This window comes from Crassostrea angulata, chromosome 5 (genome assembly GCF_025612915.1).
Source record: "Crassostrea angulata isolate pt1a10 chromosome 5, ASM2561291v2, whole genome shotgun sequence".
NCBI lineage: Eukaryota > Metazoa > Mollusca > Bivalvia > Ostreida > Ostreidae > Magallana > Magallana angulata.
In genome coordinates this window covers 45,101,417-45,120,356 of record NC_069115.1, presented here as the reverse complement: position 1 = coordinate 45,120,356, position 18,940 = coordinate 45,101,417, and the positions used below count along the sequence as shown (strand labels likewise).

General features: G+C 33.7%; 3 protein-coding genes across 5 annotated transcripts; 1 reads left to right on the top strand and 2 right to left on the bottom strand.

The window, feature by feature from the left end:
- Positions 1–1,034: 1,034 nt before the first annotated feature.
- LOC128183920 (pre-mRNA-splicing regulator WTAP-like) lies at positions 1,035–8,861 on the bottom strand. The gene is made up of 8 exons (XM_052853149.1): positions 8,772–8,861; positions 8,240–8,284; positions 8,069–8,121; positions 7,861–7,922; positions 7,500–7,621; positions 7,049–7,227; positions 3,030–3,184; positions 1,035–2,369 (listed from the first exon to the last, which is right to left on the bottom strand). The coding sequence occupies exons 2-8, from the start codon at positions 8,264–8,266 to the stop codon at positions 1,747–1,749; spliced, it is 1,221 nt and encodes a 406-aa protein (XP_052709109.1). The 5' UTR covers positions 8,267–8,284; positions 8,772–8,861; the 3' UTR covers positions 1,035–1,746.
- Positions 8,862–9,018: 157 nt separating this feature from the next.
- LOC128183921 (superoxide dismutase [Mn], mitochondrial-like) lies at positions 9,019–11,903 on the top strand. The gene is made up of 4 exons (XM_052853150.1): positions 9,019–9,107; positions 10,131–10,333; positions 10,588–10,887; positions 11,516–11,903. Exons 1-4 carry the CDS (start codon positions 9,076–9,078, stop codon positions 11,656–11,658), a joined length of 678 nt encoding a protein of 225 aa, XP_052709110.1. The 5' UTR covers positions 9,019–9,075; the 3' UTR covers positions 11,659–11,903.
- Positions 11,904–13,804: 1,901 nt separating this feature from the next.
- Positions 13,805–18,322, bottom strand: LOC128184426 (uncharacterized). Of its 3 annotated transcripts, XM_052853879.1 has the most exons (3): positions 18,236–18,322; positions 17,838–17,907; positions 13,805–15,705 (listed from the first exon to the last, which is right to left on the bottom strand). In XM_052853879.1, the coding sequence occupies exons 2-3, from the start codon at positions 17,903–17,905 to the stop codon at positions 14,718–14,720; spliced, it is 1,056 nt and encodes a 351-aa protein (XP_052709839.1). In that variant the 5' UTR covers positions 17,906–17,907; positions 18,236–18,322; the 3' UTR covers positions 13,805–14,717. The 3 variants fall into 3 exon arrangements, with proteins under 3 accessions (XP_052709839.1, XP_052709840.1, XP_052709838.1); XM_052853880.1 differs by lacking the exon at positions 17,838–17,907; XM_052853878.1 differs by lacking the exon at positions 18,236–18,322 and having other exon boundaries at positions 17,838–18,052.
- Between the last annotated feature and the right edge of the window lie 618 nt (positions 18,323–18,940).

The window sequence follows — 18,940 nt, the reverse complement described above, 5'->3', positions numbered from 1 at the left end:
ATCTTCTGTACTTAGTAGTCAAGATATTTTGATACTGTTATGCTAATTTGATCAGAATTAAGGCAATTGTTGCTCCGGTGAACGATGTGGCCCCTGGGCCTCTTGTTTCAGATGGTTACCATGTAAATGTAGTTATAAAGATAATTGATTAATCATTTTCTAGCTATCAAATCTAATACGCACATTCCAAAAACCAAGGTCATATAATTGAACCACTACATAAAAATGAAGATGCTTTGATTTAAAGAATAAGGAATTATTCTTTGAGTATTATGAGCAGATCAAATATGGTCGGGTGATCAAATCCAATAGAGCCCGAAGAGACTATGATACATTTAATCACACCCGGCGATACTTGATCACTTCATATTCAAAGAATGAATTACATTGTATTACGTATATTTATATATTTTTCAGCGATTGTTCAATTCATTGATGAAATGTAGACTATATGTTATAAAATCGATTTGTAGTGTTCACGCAGACAAATACACTGAAAAAAAACCATACCATCATAGTAATTAAGGTGTGTATTGGCTAATGATCATATTATATTTTAAAAAGTTAAGTTAAATTTTCGAGGGAATTAATTAGCAATGCACTTCCATAACTGTTCCAAAAATCCTAAAACCATGACTTTACATCTTGGATGGCAAAGTTTGTGAGAGACTCCAAGGTTTCAACAAACCCCAATGAATATATCTTAAATAAAAAAAAAAGACTGAAACTTTTCTTTGAATATCAAGGCAAATTCAAATTCACCCCAGTGTTCACCATGCAGCCTTATAGTAATATCTGATCATACTGCACATCATACACATGAATGGAGCATTTTTTTATTATATGCCAACAGTTGTGCAGTTTCAATGCTTATTCTGATCTTGTACTCAGTGATGGGTGTAATGTTTACAAAATGAGAAATGTTTTATTTATTACTTTCCCCTATTTACCCTTCCTTTTCCCATTGCATATTACCGGAAAATATAAGCCAAGCAAGAAGTCTTCAACCAAATTTTACAAAATACTGCAGTGGATATTTGTCAAGTTAATTTTAATAAGAATTCACAAATTACCATGACAACAAGAGATCAAACAAAATCTATCACCTTCATGTCTTTCACAGACTGGTAAAATCAGAATCCCTTTTCAATATGGCAGCACAACTTCATACATTAAAAAAATATTCATTATCAATAATAAAAAAATCTGCTAGCCAATGTAACTTATAATATCAAATGATTTTTAAAAGGATGGCAATTCTTAAAGCATAATGTTATTATTTGAAAAATCACTGATTAAAAATGAAAATTTCTTTTTAGAAAAATGTCATATCATTTAAAGATGAAATCAAAACTTTGGCAAATTTCAATTATTATTAATATGAATCAAGATTTCCTATCTTGAATCAAGAATGCATTTTTAAGATTTTCAAATATATTTTTGTCATCAAGAAATCTATATGCTTGATTTATTACCTTCCCCCTAAGCCTGTCATAGTTGTCTCACAACATCATAATATATTTTGTTCCTGTTTTCTGGAGAGAAACATTAACAAAATCAACACTTAACACAAGTTATAACAAATACAATCATGGACCATATGTTTTCTTCTCTACAGTAATACTTCATTTGATTGGTTATATGAAACAGGTTCACAGCCAATCAAAATGAATTTTAAAGAAAAGAATTCTCATAATGATGATTTTATAAAAATGACTACGCTGAGCATGTGACTTGGTTGTTATATTATGCTTCTCCCACTTCTTCCTTCAATGGAGTCCTATTTACCCCGTTTGGGATTAGATCCCCACCACCCCCAGAGTACCCCTTGTCACTAAGGTGGTCCATTTCGGGCGTACTGTCTGATTGGGGGGCATGTTTGTTTGATCCGTTTATATCGTCTTTGGTTTCTGGATAAGGACTGGACCAGCCGTCTTGTGAGCTCTCATAGTCTGAACACTTGACGCCCGCCGTCGGCTGGAGTCTGTCTGCAATGTGATTCACCTCCGGAACATCCCGGGAATCCTGATCAGTGTCCATCATTTCCTCCTGACTCGACCATCTATGTAGAGTTCTTTCCGAAGCCTCCTCAAACTCTGTTGTCCGTTCACATTTGATTTCCTGTTTGATAGGGTCCGTTTCCATTTCCTGTTTCATGTTCTTAATTTCCGTGCTGGGACTGGTTGGAATAGCACTATTAGGAGTCTGAGACTGGGCACTAGTTTGTACAGAGGATTTCAGAGTCAAGTTCTCCTCCTCCAACTTAGTGACTTGTTCTTTAGTCTCTTTCAGTTGCTGCTGTAATGTATAGATCATGCTTTGCATGCCTTCTACATCCTCTTCCAAGTCTCCTAGAAACTCGTCCAGTTCTACAAACACAGAAAATAGAAATAATTGATAGAATCTTACTTGCCAATCATATTCAAGCTTATGTTTGATTGTTAGACATATTTTCAAAATTCTTTGCAACAAGCTATTTAAAATTAGATCCTTCATGCTCCTTTATGGTCATTAGTTACAGCAACAGATCAGAACACTAGAAAGTAAACAAGATAGATTTAACTACAGGAACATTCAAACATACTCCTCAGTATCCGTACTAATTCTGGGTACCTATGACCCATCCCTTGTATTAAGGTGGTATAGGACACCTCCATGTTGTGACATACTATTTATCAAAATAGGGGACATACTATTTATCAAAATGAACAATAAAATCAAGGGTACCGGTAAGTGATAAATAGTTTTTTTCCCGCATTTATAACCTAACAGCGTAGTGCAGTGTGTAAGAAGGTTCACTACAAATCTGTAAGTTGCGATTTGATTCCCACTGGGCATTTTAAACTTTCAACCTTTCCAAAAAGTTTTAAAAACATAAGTTTTGGTGAAATCTTGTGTAAAATTTGAAAAATTTCTAAACCGATGAAAGTATTTAGATCATTATGTACTTTAATCAACATTAATACTGACCGATGTCTCATACCACCTTAATAAGAAAATGAATTTACAACAATTTGTAAGTCAGTTACCAGATTGGTTGCCTTTCATTTCCTGTACGAGCTGTTTCTGGACTGCTATTTCTCCTTCTAGTTTAGCTGTTCTGCCTGATGTGATGACTTTTCCTAATTCCTCATTTTCTTGTAGCAGCATTCGACATTTAGCCATCAACCGCTTGCCAGTTTGACTGCAAAGAAAATTACAAAATTCCATTCCAAATTCCTGTAAAATTACGACGAGCATTTTTTTTTGCCATGACTTTTAACCCACCATCACCATAAATCAAATGTGATCAAGGTCTCCTTTTCATAAAAAATTATCGGTAAAGCATGTCTCTTTGCTCTCTGAAATAAACATCATGCATGAAAGAAATGTGACATCTTGACGCTTTTTCAACGACTTTCTCCTCAACCAATTTTTTACTACATAAGCATGAATATAAGTGCAAGCTGGGTATACAGATTCAAAAGATATTGCGCATCAGTGCATTTGTAAGCAAAATTATTTTGATGTAGAATTTCGTCTTTCATTTGAACCTTACTATTTTCAGGACACAGCAGAGTCAAAAACTCTTAATTAAGACACATGTTGAATTTTACTCCAATTCTAAACTAAAATGTTACCATTTCAAATTTGATTTCAAATAAAGGCAATTTTTCTTGTAACCTGTTTGAAAAAGTAACAATCAAACAAGCCCTTCTCTAGGTATTATGTTAAATGATAATCTGTCAACATTTATATTCATATGTAAAATGTAAGTATCAAATATCAGGACGCTAATAAGCATTAATTAATTTTTAGTTGATAATAGCTCTGATGTGTCTGGTCATCATCCTTCTATAAATGATTCCTGCAATCTAGTTTTTCCTTATTTGCAATAATGACATTATTTGAACAGGCCGAAAAACATAACTTTTAATAGTGGATCAAACATAATTCTAATAGCATATAAAGTCTGCCCAGCATTGCTGCTGCAGGTTAAGATATCTGTATGAATACTTATAAAAGAAGTTAACAGATGCATTTTAGAAAGCAAAAATTCCATGATGGTTCATCTGTTCTTTTTTTTTTATGATTATTTTTTTCTTGAGATATTTCAAAATGTTAAGTTTAGGCATCTCTCCTAGCCAAATGTCCATCTGGTGAAAATCCCCAATATGACACTTTTCTAGCAGAGATGCACTCCATAGTGCTGTGACAGAGAAAAAGGAAAAACCAACCATCATTGCAATTGCTAAGAATCAAATAATGTGTACTAGTTTTGTGATTGCCGATATAAATCAATACATAGCAACAACATGATTAAACATAAATCAATTTCATATCTATAAATAGAAATTAAAACTAAAATTTTTTATTCTTTTACAAGTTCTAAGTCTGAAACAGTTGGATTAGAAATCGGAATGTAACCTGTAATGTAAACAAGTCAACATACCGGTATGACTTGCTTAACACTACACGTTTTCAATTTAAACTGTATCTGCAAAAAGCAATACTGTAGATTCCTAAATAAACCAGAGGAAATAATATCTGCATAAAATCATGAGCACATTTCGCAGATTTTAAGTTTTGCTCTTAGTTTTCGTTCAGATGTAAACTAAATCAATCTATTATAAAAAAAATTTGGCATAAGCAATGTTAAATTTTCGTGATTTGATACAAAACGGGTGAATTGCAGAACTAAGTACTCCCGTAAAATAAGAAATCTATAGTACCCCTAAGGCGATTCAAAAGAAAAACAGGTCTTAAAGGGGTAAGGAAAAATTAGGTAAATAAATTTTTTTGTGTTCAAAACTAAAGAAATCTTGTTTTCTATTTCTGTATCATGCAGATTAAAAAAGTCATGATTAAAATAAACAATAAATCTGCAAAAGAATTAAGAGAATTTAAACATCAAACAAACAAAATGAATACAGATATAAGAAAACAGGAAGAAAGTTTTAGCTTTTCTCATTAAACTTAACTGATATCAACAAAGCAATCAAAGCTATAATAATGAAATAAGTTGACTGATTAATGTTTTATAAATAATTTAATATACAAGCAAATCCCTTGTACAGCATAATATAGTGCAACTGCAACAGCACACTTCTTTCAGAATAATTTTCTCTCTTTTCTACAGCTTACACATTACAGCTGTATATCTTCCATTTCAGAGTCAAGTTCAAGCATCACAAATCTTAATTTCCTAAATCAAATCAGTTTCACATATCAACAATCTACTCTCTGAACATTTTCAACAGCATAGTTGTACTTCCACATATCAAACAGAACACATATCTTCTTCAGGAGTTTCGAGGGTTTGGTCCCTCTCCTTTGGGATAGTGCCTTTCTGCTGTCAAGGAAATTTCATATCTTTGCACAGTCATCTGACCTCATTTTTTTCAACTTAACACACACTGATTGTCTTTTTTGCAGTTTATTCACAAATTTGCTTTTAAACTATCATCAACTTTAGGAGTCATGATCCATAGTAAGATCACACACACAGTCACGATAAACAAACAGTATCATATTGAACAAGATAGATGGGTAATTTGTTATAAACCTTAAATAAATGATAATCACTAATTATAAGAGAAACCATGGTCAGAAAACCACAGTAAGTCTCAAATACTCTATTCGACCAAGACTGAATTTTTCTGTTTCATTTTCATTCTTCTCTAATCTCTATTTACCAATAAAGGTGAGACTATTCGCTTTTTTTGGAAGATATAAATTTGCAGATCATGTATGAAAACATGTTGTTTATTTATGCATGATAAGCACAATTGGTGACATTTGCTTCACAATAGTGTGATGGAGCCAATCAAGACAGGGCATGAATTATTCATGAAACAAGAAAAATTCAAAGAATTGGCATACAGCTAGTAAGACTATGCTGTGGGTTTCCAATAATGAAGGAAAAATGTATTGGCCTCTTTATAGTGAATATATATAAATTTTCCAATTCTCTTTGTTAATGTTCTTCAGTTCTAGTGCAGCAAAGGCTGAGCTATATTGCTGGTATGAGGATTTATAAAAGCACAATGTTTTCCTTTCAGTCAAATATTAGATATTTATGACAACAAATACCCTTCTGATCCTAAATATCCTTTTCCATTTTCTAAATTATCATACAACCATAATCAAAAGCTACTGTGCTAAAACTCAATGCGTTGTACTTTAAAACAAAGCAAGGTGAATTATCTACTCTTGATTATGATCAGTCTCTATGAGAAATGTCACACTAGGTTCACCGAAGAGCTGCAATGAAGCATTTAATGCCCTGAAACATCAAAGATTAAAACATTTCATCACACACATATGACAAACAGTTAATTACCTGGTATAAATTGACTTCTCTGTCAACTAAGTCATTGTTCACAATTTTCCCGAGTTGATGATCTGTACTTACAGTCTCTAGGTAATACTAGTATAGTCACATTAGTATCTGTCTGTCTTAAATAGTAAAGTTAAGCAAGAATGTAAGAAAACCTGAAAGAAATGCAATTGTACAACAACGGTGACAGTTTTGGGTAGTCATGGCAGAAAAAAAGCTCACACACAATTCATAAATCAACCGGATCTGTGTCCGAGTTCATGTGGACAAACTCCCAACGATCCGACTTGATCAACACTTTGATGGCTCCCACCAACCAGTGGAGGTCTATTGTTAAAGTGTTACAAGCCTACTCACATTGTCTCGTCACAATGCAGGACATATTGGGCAGTTGGTGAGAGAAATAAAGTAGGGGTAACCTAACATTGTATCCAAGTCACCCCAAGTTTCTTTTGCCGGGATATCTTAAATAACATGTTCTTACTCGATTCTCCTTGGCCCAAAATAAAACAGCAAAGAAATTGAAAAAAACAACATCGCCTGAATGTCAATGTGCTAACTGACATCAAGCCCAGTGTTTCAGATTTTGGTGAATGTCAAAACAGTCGACATCCGGGAGGGAGAGAATTTTTGCCGGGATGGAAAAATACTGAATCGCGATAAGTGTTCAAGCCTTATGTGACAGCGGGAATGCTTTGGACATTTGTTACCCATGAACGAAATAAGCACCTGTCGGGTGTGAACTTCCATGCACTGAGTTCGTTTTGAGTTTGTTTCAGTTTCTCTTGGCATTCTTCCATTTCTTTAGTCATCCTTTGAAATACTAGGTTGACTGCAGGATCAAGAAGCATTGTTTGTAACTGTGCTTTGTTCTGTGTCTGTGACTGTTTGAATTCTTGGATTTGATTCTGAAACAAGAGTAAATGTTTGTTATTATAGATAAATAATATACATTTTTTTTACTTTCTTCATAATGTGTTACTTGGTTTTTATTTAAAATCTTAATGAATAGAAATTAAATTTCTGAACTCCTTCCCCACTACATTTAACCTTTTTACATAGAATTTTCCATATTTTGTGTTTTCAATTTTCACATAAATAAGACTGGTTGATATTTATTCTATGTGCATTCATTACAAAATCAAACGAATATCTGCAAATGACCAATTAGAAGACTTACTATATAATCCTGCAGTTCTTGTTCCTTGGTTGTCAATCGGTGAACTAGAGTATTTTCTCTGCGTGCAGCATCTCTCTGATGCTGTTTTAATTTTGCCTCCAGGTCTTTTATATCTTTTTCATCTGCAAATTTATATTGAAAATGATTTAGTCATTAGAAAACTCTTTAATCATCATAGTTTTAGCTTGAAAATAAACATATGTATTAATTTTGCACAAGATTTCAGAGGAACCGGTTACTGTTTGTAAGTTGATCTTTTTTTTTTATCTTTGATAACATTTTCTCAATGAGTCAAATGTAACATTCAATGGCAGTTGATACCTAGAATATATATGGCATTGTTTTTATTATATTACTTTACCTGTTTTAGAATTTCTTTGCTTCTCTTCCAACTGACGAATTACTTTTTCTTGGTCTTTAATTCTGTTAAGGAATGAAATTATCCATAAGACAAAGACTTCAAATGATAGTGGTTATATTAGAGAAGAGAAAAAAATACACATAAAGTTTACATCGTTTCAAGTTATGACACAATCTTAAACTCTTTTCAAATAGAAATGAAATCTTACCTATTAACAAGTTCTTCTTTTGATAGTTCAGTCAAATCAGCATCAGACCTTGCCTATTTAAATATTATAAAAAAGACAATTTTACAAAAATGGTTTAAAATCATAAATAAACAATAAAGCATCATGGCGGATATATAAGTTAACTTTCACTTTGATAAATCTATATCTTACCCTCTTTGGGGAGGACGGAGACTCCATCTTGAAAGAAATCTATATCTGTAAAGTAAATCGGAAGCAGAGGTGTTAGAATTTATCCATCAAATTGGCAGACTGAGAGATATATGTTCAATGATCTATGTCAGGTCCCCAATGTGTCAGTGTACCTTTACGAACTATAGTAACTAAACAGTGGGGCCAGGAAGTAAAAATGTATTTCCAGAAAACAAGCTTAGTTTCATTTTCGTTAATGAAGTGTTAAGATAGGTGTTAAGTTTATTAGCATTTGCTAACGACCAAATCTGACTCTTTCATGTAAATTAAGAATATAAACACATGCTGTCAAAGATTCGCTGCTTAAACATTTGCACACCTTTTCAGAAATGCGGCGCGCACCTTCAACAATTGTGTTTAAAATGGCGTCCCAACCACGCCTTTTGTTTACTAAATTACTGCATAAATGAGCATTCTCCATCAAGACATTGTTGTGATTCGACAAATCTAAAACGTCGTTTTCATTCATGACTTATTCAAAATGAAGATTTACCTTGCTTTCTTCGGAATTTCTGCAATTTATTTATGGCAATGTTTAGGCACTCTTAAGCAGGAGGCGGCCATATGTAATTACAATGGCATTCTGGGAAAATTCAATAAACTTCAATCAATAAACCAAATTGCAAATTTAAACATCATAATATTTTATCAAAGTGAATTTTATACTATAAAAATATTATAGTGCATATTTTCAGAGCATATAAAGATACCATTTGTATATCTGTTACTTTTGTTTTTTCTTCGAGATTGTAAGGTCAAGGTTAAACTTCTGCTACGATCTAAATAAGAAAACGAACATGTTGTTATCCAAGGTTTCAGTGGCAAAATGGTAATGTCATATGTTAATTTGAATTAATTTTTTTAAAATTTGCAATAAAGTTATGACTTTTAAGTTTGCTATTCTTTGGAAATTTAAAAAAATTGACTAAACATGCTAAAAGCACAGGAGTCGGCGGTTTTATCAAGTTGTTGTAAATAAATGAGAAACAAGCAAAATCCTACCAGTGAGCTTCGCGAGCGCTCACGAAGCTCACTGGTAGGATTTTTGCCTGTTTCTCATTTATTTTCCAGAAATTGATAAAATCGCCGACTCCTGTACCAAAAAGCATTTGTATGTTTGGTTTAATTTGGTTTTGACCAGTAAATGTTTGGCTAACGTTATGCCATTTGCAAAGATTTAATAAGGACAAGTGTAGACAAAATAGTATTTAACTCATTTTCTTGAAGCCAAAATCATGACTCTATTATTTATTGTGGAAATGAAGCAATAAATTGTAGATCTGTTGTTCAATTACTAACGTTATACAGTAGAGATTGTTACAGTAATATTTTTTTTGTTTGTTAAAATGCATGCAACAATACTGGCCTGCCACCAATTCATGCCAAGTAACATTTCTTGCCAGTGCATTGTATAATCATAATCTTACTTGTTGATAAAATGACGCAACAATGCACTGGCGAGAAATGGTTCTTGGGGAGAATAGGTCGTGAGCTATTGAGATATCCAAGTATTCAAGATATAGATGGTAAAATACTTAAAAAGAATAAGTAGTTGGGACTTACATATCACTTTGACATATCCATTGTATTCGAGAATGAGTGTTCAAGATATCGAAGTTCAACTGTCTATAGTTTAGCAGGGGACTTGCATATAATTTTTTTATTGCACAGATTGTGTCAAAACCTGTGACTGTGAGTAAGCGTATTCTTTATGACCAGTTTTGTATGCTTCATAGTAAAAATAAACAAAAAAACCCAAAAAACCCAAAAACCAGGTACCTGCTCGGCCTCTTTATAATGACCTTTAAATTTCTGGTATGAAATTTTGTTTATGAATTTTTCATTTTACCAGTGCTTTAACAAAGTCAATCAGTGCCCTGGGAGCGATGGGCATGAGGATGAAGCACACCTTACCAGATCTGCCCTATGACTACAATGCATTGGAACCGTACATCTCAGCTGACATCATGAAGCTCCATCACAGCAAACATCACCAGACCTATGTCAACAACCTCAACGTAGCTGAGGAGAAACTGGCAGAGGCAATGGAGAAAAGTAAATGAATGACCCAAGTTTTATTGCTGACCATCTTCCCTAGACTTATAATCATTAATTATTAAATTGAAAATTTATAATAAAATGCTGGATTTGCTTCTAAAAGGATTTACATAGTAATTTTATAGGTCAGTGCTGACATAATTGCTGAGCACTGTTTCATAGAAAAGGTTTTTTTGTCATTCTTGACAATTAACGGATAATGTGAAATACCACGGTAGCTGAAATTACACTGAAAACTTTTTTTTTTCCAGAGGATGTCAACAAAATCATTCAGTTGCAGGCAGCCATAAGATTTAATGGAGGGGGTCATTTGAACCACAGCATATTCTGGGAGACCCTCAGCCCCCAGGGAGGAGGAGAGCCCCAGGATGGGGCCCTTAAAGACTTGATCCTGGAGGAATTTGTCACATTCGATGCTTTGAAGAAAGCATTGACAGAAGCGTCTGTTGGGGTCCAAGGATCAGGATGGGGCTGGCTGGGCTATGACAAGGCGGCCCACTCTTTGAGGGTTGTTACATGTGCCAATCAAGATCCTCTTCTAGCTACAACAGGTAAGACAGAGTTGCATATATTCATATACTTTTTGTGCCATTTTCATGGTTGTGAGAAAATAAATTTGACTGTTTAAACTTTAATGGCAACATTTTAGAACACGTTCAAAATTATGGGTGATAATGCACACGCTTTTGGATGAATTACTCTTGCTAGCTTACAAGTGTTATTTGGTTTGTTAGCTAATGGGTGACCCTCGAGTTTTAGCTCATAGGTGATATCTGTGATGTTAGCTTACGAATGAAATTGCATTATTTAGCTTATTAGTGACAGATGACAATAATTATTGAAGTCCTACAACATTGCACTCTTTAGCTTATCAGCTACAGTGTATTTTAAGTGTATGTATTTGCTTTCGCATAATGCCGTGAGTGACAATGCACTTACTGGCTTATGGGTGGCCATGAATGTCCGTTGAAATTGTTAACTTGTCATGGCATGCTCCTGTTTATTAATGCATAATAGATTATACATGGGTGTGTTAAATTACTATCATACGCGGCTGTAATAGGAAAAAATACATGCAATGAAGCATTCAGGCGGCAAAGTTATGCAGGTGGATGGGAAATTTCGTTTGCCAACAGGTTGGCAGTTTTGTGTTCACACCTGTCTGTTTACATTTTGTAGGTCTTTACCCTCTTTTTGGAATAGATGTTTGGGAACATGCTTATTATCTTCAATACAAGAATGTGCGACCAGACTATGTCAATGCCATATGGCACATCATCGACTGGAAGAGTGTCACTGAAAGATTCAAGGCGGCCTTGTAAGGCAAATCTGGAAAAAGCTAGATTTGTCTCCCTTTGAGCAAACTGAAAATTTAATGCATCTTATTTTGTTTTGGTGTAATAAGGCATTAATGGTGCAAGCGATGCAATTGATGTTGTTATAAGAAGTTTTCTCAGAGTGCTAATGTACAGGCGCATTCCTTTTTATGACACAGTGGATTAAATTCATGTCAATAAAGTTTTGATTGTGTGCGATATATAGTGAAATAAAATATTGTATGACTTTATTGATTTTGTAATTTCAATGATGACTAAAGTAAGCCAATTTTTGAAAGATTGTTTCAGGGTTACACTTACACATTTATAAAGTGTTTAACATGGTTATACTGAAAGGGCAGGGATGTGCCTTAGTCCCTGCCATCTAGTTCCTTAAAAGTTAAAACACTAAGTAATATCTGATCACTTAACAAATTTTTATGATTAGAGAAATGAAAGTGGCAATACAGAACACTGTAATCGTGTTTTACTTTATATGGGTGTACTATTCTAAATCATTAGTATGGAATCAGTATCTTCAAATGAACACAAGGCAAGATCTCAATTTTGACAGGCAAGGAGTGTGCACTGATCTTGAATCATGTAAAAGACCAAATGCCAAGGTCAGAGCAGATGTCTGTTTAAAATCCTTGTCCAGAGCCCACTATTTTTCCCTGTATAGCTCTATCAACTATTCTACACCCATAGTATGGAAAGATTTCAGAGGACTTTGCTTTGACCTTAACCTTTGCCTTTCAAATTTAGTTCAAGATCTTTTCACATCCTTGTTGAGAGTGCTTGTAAAATGAAAGGTGTGCAATAATCTTGAACTAAAGAGGTGTAGCGCCTTTTCCCATTATTTCCCCTGCACCTGTGTTTGGACGGAAAGTACTGTTACTAAAAATAGCTTCAGGTACTTGGTTGTCGCAATATGATTATCGAAAACTTGATACTGATTCTATTATGGTGTCTATAAAAGCTGTTTCATCATAAATTAGGGAAACACTGTGTAAAATATCAGTTGATAATCTTAACTGTGATAAGTTACAGCAAAATACAGTGGATCTACATGTAAGTATAAATACAGTACATGTATAGTGTTAATGAAGAGATATGTTTATATTGGGTGTGCTCATTCTAAAACTGAATTAAACAACATATTTTGTTTAATAAAACCCAGAAGATTAGATACATGTAACTTATTAATAATCTCTCTATTCTTTTCATGTTTCAAATAAGTGAAAAAAAAAATAAATATTTACTACTTGGTGGATTTGATCCAGCGACCACAAAATCAAAAAGACATCCGCGTTACCACTAGGCCACACATCCAACGCTTCCACAAGATGTATTTCTAAATATATGGCTATATACATAAATGTATTAGAAAAGATACTAATTGAAATATTTGTCTAATTTTCAGTATGAAGACCACGTTAAAATAAAACTAATTCAATGTCAAAGTGTACTAAAATACCTGTAGAGCATAATTTTAATCAGATTTCCTTAGTTAGAGTGGTTCAAAGAGTCCAATATCCGATTTTTTATCGTATACTAGCCATTTTCCTATATACAATGTATCTCTAACAAAACCTGAATATTTTAATGAGGTCCTGCAAGATAATTCAGACTCTTTCATCATGGTAATTGTGTAACTTGCGTTTCTTTAAATATATCTTAACTAAATATTGTATAATATTGAAAATGTCTGATGTCTGCAAAAGTGATATATTTTAGGCAAAATCTTATATCAAGTGCACTATACCTCTTTGAAAGTCAGACGTTAAGGTCATAGCAAAGTTCTCTAAAATGTTTTCCTCGTGTCCTTAATTAAAGCAGGGATGGTCATCATCTCAATGTCATTTAAGTTTAATCAATAGTTTTTCAAAGCGAGGAAGGTCTCATCAACTATGTTTCTGTAAAATTCAAAAAGATATTTCTAACATGTATGGCCCTGCCTCCTCAGATTTTGGACACCTATTTAGGTATTGGATATTATTGTATGCAAATCATTAAAGCAGATACATGTGTGCACAGCACAAATGTCTCTGGCACTTAAATTTACAGTACTATTAGATTATCATAAATATAAATGTACCAGGTAAATGTTTAAAAACTGCGCAAACCAAACCAATAATTGAACAAGCACAGAAAAGTTACTCATCATTTATTTTGCAAACCCTGATGATGGTATCACAGGTATCATAATTATCTTTTAAACTACTTCATGGAAATTTGAACAGCTGTTTTTTTGATAATTTTGAAATATATATATATTTGATTATTTACATGCATTTTTGACAAACTCTGTTGACATAAGAAATTGGTAAAATAAAACTTGGATTCCCGGCCACAAACCAGAACTTGGTTTTAAACACTTTTAAAGACAGTGTAATTTTTAAAATATAATAACTAATACAAATCGCATAAAGATATATTTTTAATTTTTAATTTCTGATTAAGGCAAGCAAAAAGAGAAATATACATTATCTTTTTAAAACTTTCAAAATCTTAAAAAGTCTAAAACTACAACTAAAAATCTAGCACTAAAATTTGATAATCTAATCTTAAATCTATAACTACCACTAAATTTCAAGCACTACAGTTCATAAAGAAACTTATGTTTACAAACGTGAAAGCAAATGTAAGGATCATTGATGAACACATTTTTGACCATTCATAATACTGTTTACTTATCATGCTTATGCAATACCAGTAAGTTCTTTTAATCATGCAAAATATCCTCCACATCCTTTTTTCATTGCAATGCCAATATTAACTCATCTGCTTGAGTATGCAATACAAACAAATCAAATCATCTCTGCCTCCACTCCTTCTAAACTTGAGACTGGTCAGTTATCAAAAGAGTAATTCTGCATACTTTAGCAAGTTCTTCAATCTTGGGTTGTTTCACATTTCCATATTCCATTCCAAGTCTATTGATCACTTATTCTGATTTGTCAGCAGTTATTACAAGTCAGGTTCATGATCACGTAAACACATTACCTTGTGGTCCTGTTTCCAGTGTTGCTTCTGGATCACTTGTTCTGATTGGTCGGCAGTCATTACAAGTTAGGTCCATGATCACGTAAACACATTACCTTGTGGCCCTGTTTCCAATGTTGTTTCTGGCAATGGGGAGAACAGTACCTCGACAACTTACACTGGCCGCAGTACAAAAACTTCTCATTCTGTGTCTCCAGCTTCCGACACGCAGGCGAAGAACAGAAGATGAAAACTTCCAAAAACTGATCAAGCTCTTCCATGAGTTTATCTTTAGGAATCCATTCCTCAGGTTTCAATTGGCTATAGAAGCCGCTTGTGAGGATTCTTACACGGTCGTGGAATTGCAAGACGTCTTTTACTCCTTCCAAATCTATCTTTGATTTCTTCAGTTTCACCACATACACATTCAGTTCGTTTATTACATTGGACTTCAGAATAGACTTCCTTGCCTCTTTGTCACCAAGTTGCAGTAAAGCTGCTAGAATTTTGGCACAGTAGGAAACGGCTTCAAGACAATAAATCCCAAAAGCTCCCTGTCGACACTTGATTTGCTGAAATATATGCCTGATGATTCCATGCTTCAGGTACGGAGCCACTAGTGTTGATTTTCCCACAATGATCATTCTATACAACACAACAAAACCCTTCCTAACAAGTTCTGGGTATTCTCTTTGTTCTAAAGCTGAGAAAATGACTGGGAGAAGATCGATCTTGTAGGTATTAATTCTCTTAATGAAGGCCACTGTTGTCAAGCACTCACTGAAAAATCCAATCACGTGCAGAAGGTGGGATACCCGATGCTCTCTACAACAGGCTTGTGGACTCTTGACCACCATGTAGATCAGTTTGTTGGCAGCTACCTCTCCGATACATTGAAGCACTTTCCAGTAGTTTAGGTAATGTTTATCCTTTAAACTAGCCCTCATTTTGTGCAGGGTTTCGTAAACGTCGCTCAAATTCCTGTAGTCCAATTCATCAATATATTTGCAGATGTCAGACACATAGCTCTCAATACTTCTTGTAGCAGCCATTTCACTTCCAAATTTACTATAAAAAAAAAAGAAGAGGAAAAATTCTTAGAATGTCCTGAAAATTCATTCATCATGTTCATTACCAAGAATAAAAACAGTAACTTAATCATTTAAAGGGACTTGGACACAATTTGGCTTAAAATTTTCAAATTTTATTTTTCCATTTTCAATGTTTATATTGATAAAAATAGAAGTTTATAATGCTATGTCAAAATTTGAAAGTCAAATGTCAAGTTATAACCAAGTTACAGAGTTCGTAATTCTTTGTTTTGTAAACAAAGCTCGAATATCGTCATTTTTACATATGTGTTGTATTGGTGTAAGTTTCAATCAAATGTATCTTTATTTTGTTGATAATAATATTTATGAAGATACTGAATAAGTTTAAATTGTTTTTACTTGTCATTTTGTCTAAGAAATGGTAATTCTCTACATTACATTTTTTGTAAACAACTATAAGACTGGAGCTTTGTTTACATAACAACCAATTCTTACCTCTGTATCTCGCTCGTAACTTGATTTTAACATTCAATATTTTGGTCAATCATTTAAAATGCACCAGTAAACCATTTTATACATAAAAAATAAAAATAAAATTTTTGATCTCAAATCGTGTCCAAGTCCCTTTAAGGACACAGGCAACGTTCCTCAGTTTTTTGATAATTTCCCTTTTTAGATTATTTTTATTTATTTGTATTTACACCTGTTAAGGCCCAAAAATTGAACGTGCATTACCAGGCTATTTTTTGAGTTAGAATATTTTGCTTTTTCTTCTTATAGCATGAAATATGCATATTGAATGCATAAAAAAAAAATCATAGAATATATTTTCCATTGAAACAATATCTACAAATAGTAAATAATCATATCATATGGAAATATAATTTTTTAAATAAATTAGTGGAAATCTTCACATTGCCGAGATAGAAAATAGTAAATAATGGAAGATAAGTAAATTGCGTCACAGAAAATGGTTTTTGTCTTGTTTGCTGCCAAAATAATTTCTAGGACCTACATTTTTCCATTAAAAACTATGAAACAAATAGGTCACCATGGTATATTATGATAAAATTTCATAAAAGGCTAACTCTTTTCAGATGATCTTTTACTTTGACAATTGATTCAAAAATTAAATTTTTGAACTTATGTAGCATGCCATTCCATCTTTTAAAAGCTGAATAGTCTTTGTGATTACTTCACTGCAATCAGAATTTGTTAACAAAACCCTCATTGTAACATACTGGCGTGCAACCAGTTCTCGCTGAGTACCATTTCTAGCCTGTACATTGTGATGTCATTTTATCAACACATAAAATTATAGACGAAAAATGACGTCACAATGTATTGGCGAGAAATGGTACTCGGCGAGAACTGGTTGCACACCAGTAAAGGACCAAAGAGTAAAATTGTTTATAGGTGCAATGGTACAATACCATACAACTTTCATTGAACTGTTGATGAGCTTATTATTTTAACATAATTTCACTATTTCACTTTGAGGTTGATGAGGTTGTATCAAGTATTAAAAGGTAAACTTGGTGGTGTTGTTAGGTCAATAAAAGGAATGCACTGGACTATAGGAACATAGGCATGCTCTAAAAAAAGTTGTTTAAGACTGTATTCAAAATATTCATGCAACAAGATATTTACAAATTTTATGCAAACAAGTCATTATTTAAGTAGGTTTCCATAGTTTCTTATAGCAATGTTGAATTAGCCTAATGGCGTCACCTACCAAACTTGCCTACTGTGGTTTCATCAATATTCGTTGAATACTAATTTTCGTGGATTTCGTTCTTAAGTTGATCCACGAAATTAAATGTTCATTGAAGTTCAATTTCAACTAACATTTTGTATTGATAGGATCATTGGCCACGAATTTACGTATCCTTGAAACTGTGGTTTTCAGAAATTCCACGAAAATTGGTACCCACGAAAATTAATGAAACCACAGTATATATGCTCTTGACTGTTGGTAGATTTGGTGATTTCATTTAAACTAATGGTCAACATTGGTAACCAATTTCTACCATGTGGAACCATGCATTTGTAGATTTGGTGACCCAACTTGCCGTTAGTAACAATCTGGTTAACTTTAAATGCACCTTCTATCTTGCTGTTATTCAAAGAGAATATTGATATACATACACGAAATAAAACCACCGTTTCAAAGCCTCCACAATATATGATATGAGACCTTGCAGTTCTCCTGCCATGCCTGCAAGTGATGAGGTAGACATCATATACGTCAATATTTACAGACAAGTTTTGATGAGTGAAACGATTTTGTCAATTAATGTGTACAAAATATCTAAAGTAGGGTGTATCATGCATCCCGTCAAATTATTTTCAATCAGCATTTGTTTAGCCAGGCTTGAACAGTAATCAAACAAATTCATCTCTTCAATAAGCTGTAAACACAATTCGCTCGAAATGCTGCGAATGCTGTGGTTTTCAAGGATAAAGATATATTTTTTTTAATCTGAAAGGTTATTATTATTATTGAACTTTGATCACTTAATTAGTTTAATCATGTCTGGACCAACCTTGCAATCGTTGATGCTGCGCTGTGATGAACCGGAAGTTTTCGTATCAAGTGTCAAGTTTTCGCGGGAAAAATGACCGTCGGCGGATCAAGGTCAGGCGTAGCTTATTTCTGTCCCTTTGCAACAGTCGTCTTAAACTTCATTCATAGAAATCTTATGAAAATAATTTACTTGGCAAACTTTTATCCTGAAAAAACTAACGCATGCCACGCACCCGGATAATCTGACGTGGTTAACAGATTAGAAAGGGGGGGGGGGGGTTGTTCTGAGGTATAATTTCGCAGGGGGATGGGGGGGGGGGGGCGGTGGTCGCAGTACAGGTCTATACTAGGTATTTTGCGTTGAGTTTTATAAGTTTGGAATTTGCCAGAGTTGACTCATAAGGGCGTCTGGACAACCGACCCCCATCTATATCCGCGCACGATGAAATAATTTAGCTGTTAAAACTCTGTCCCGAGTTTTTGTTTCGACCACATTTTGCTTGATATTTCGATAATCATAAATTTATACCTTTATGCTCAAACTGCGTTCATCCACTAATATGAAACATGTCCAGATTATCTGTTTTGAAACGCCCTCTCTACCGCTTCAACTTTCAATACACATTCAAAAATAGAAAGTCTACGGGGATTTGGCATTGCATCAGCCATTAATAAGCCCGCAGATGGTAACGTTGAAAAATATTTCGCGAGGTATCCCGAGTAC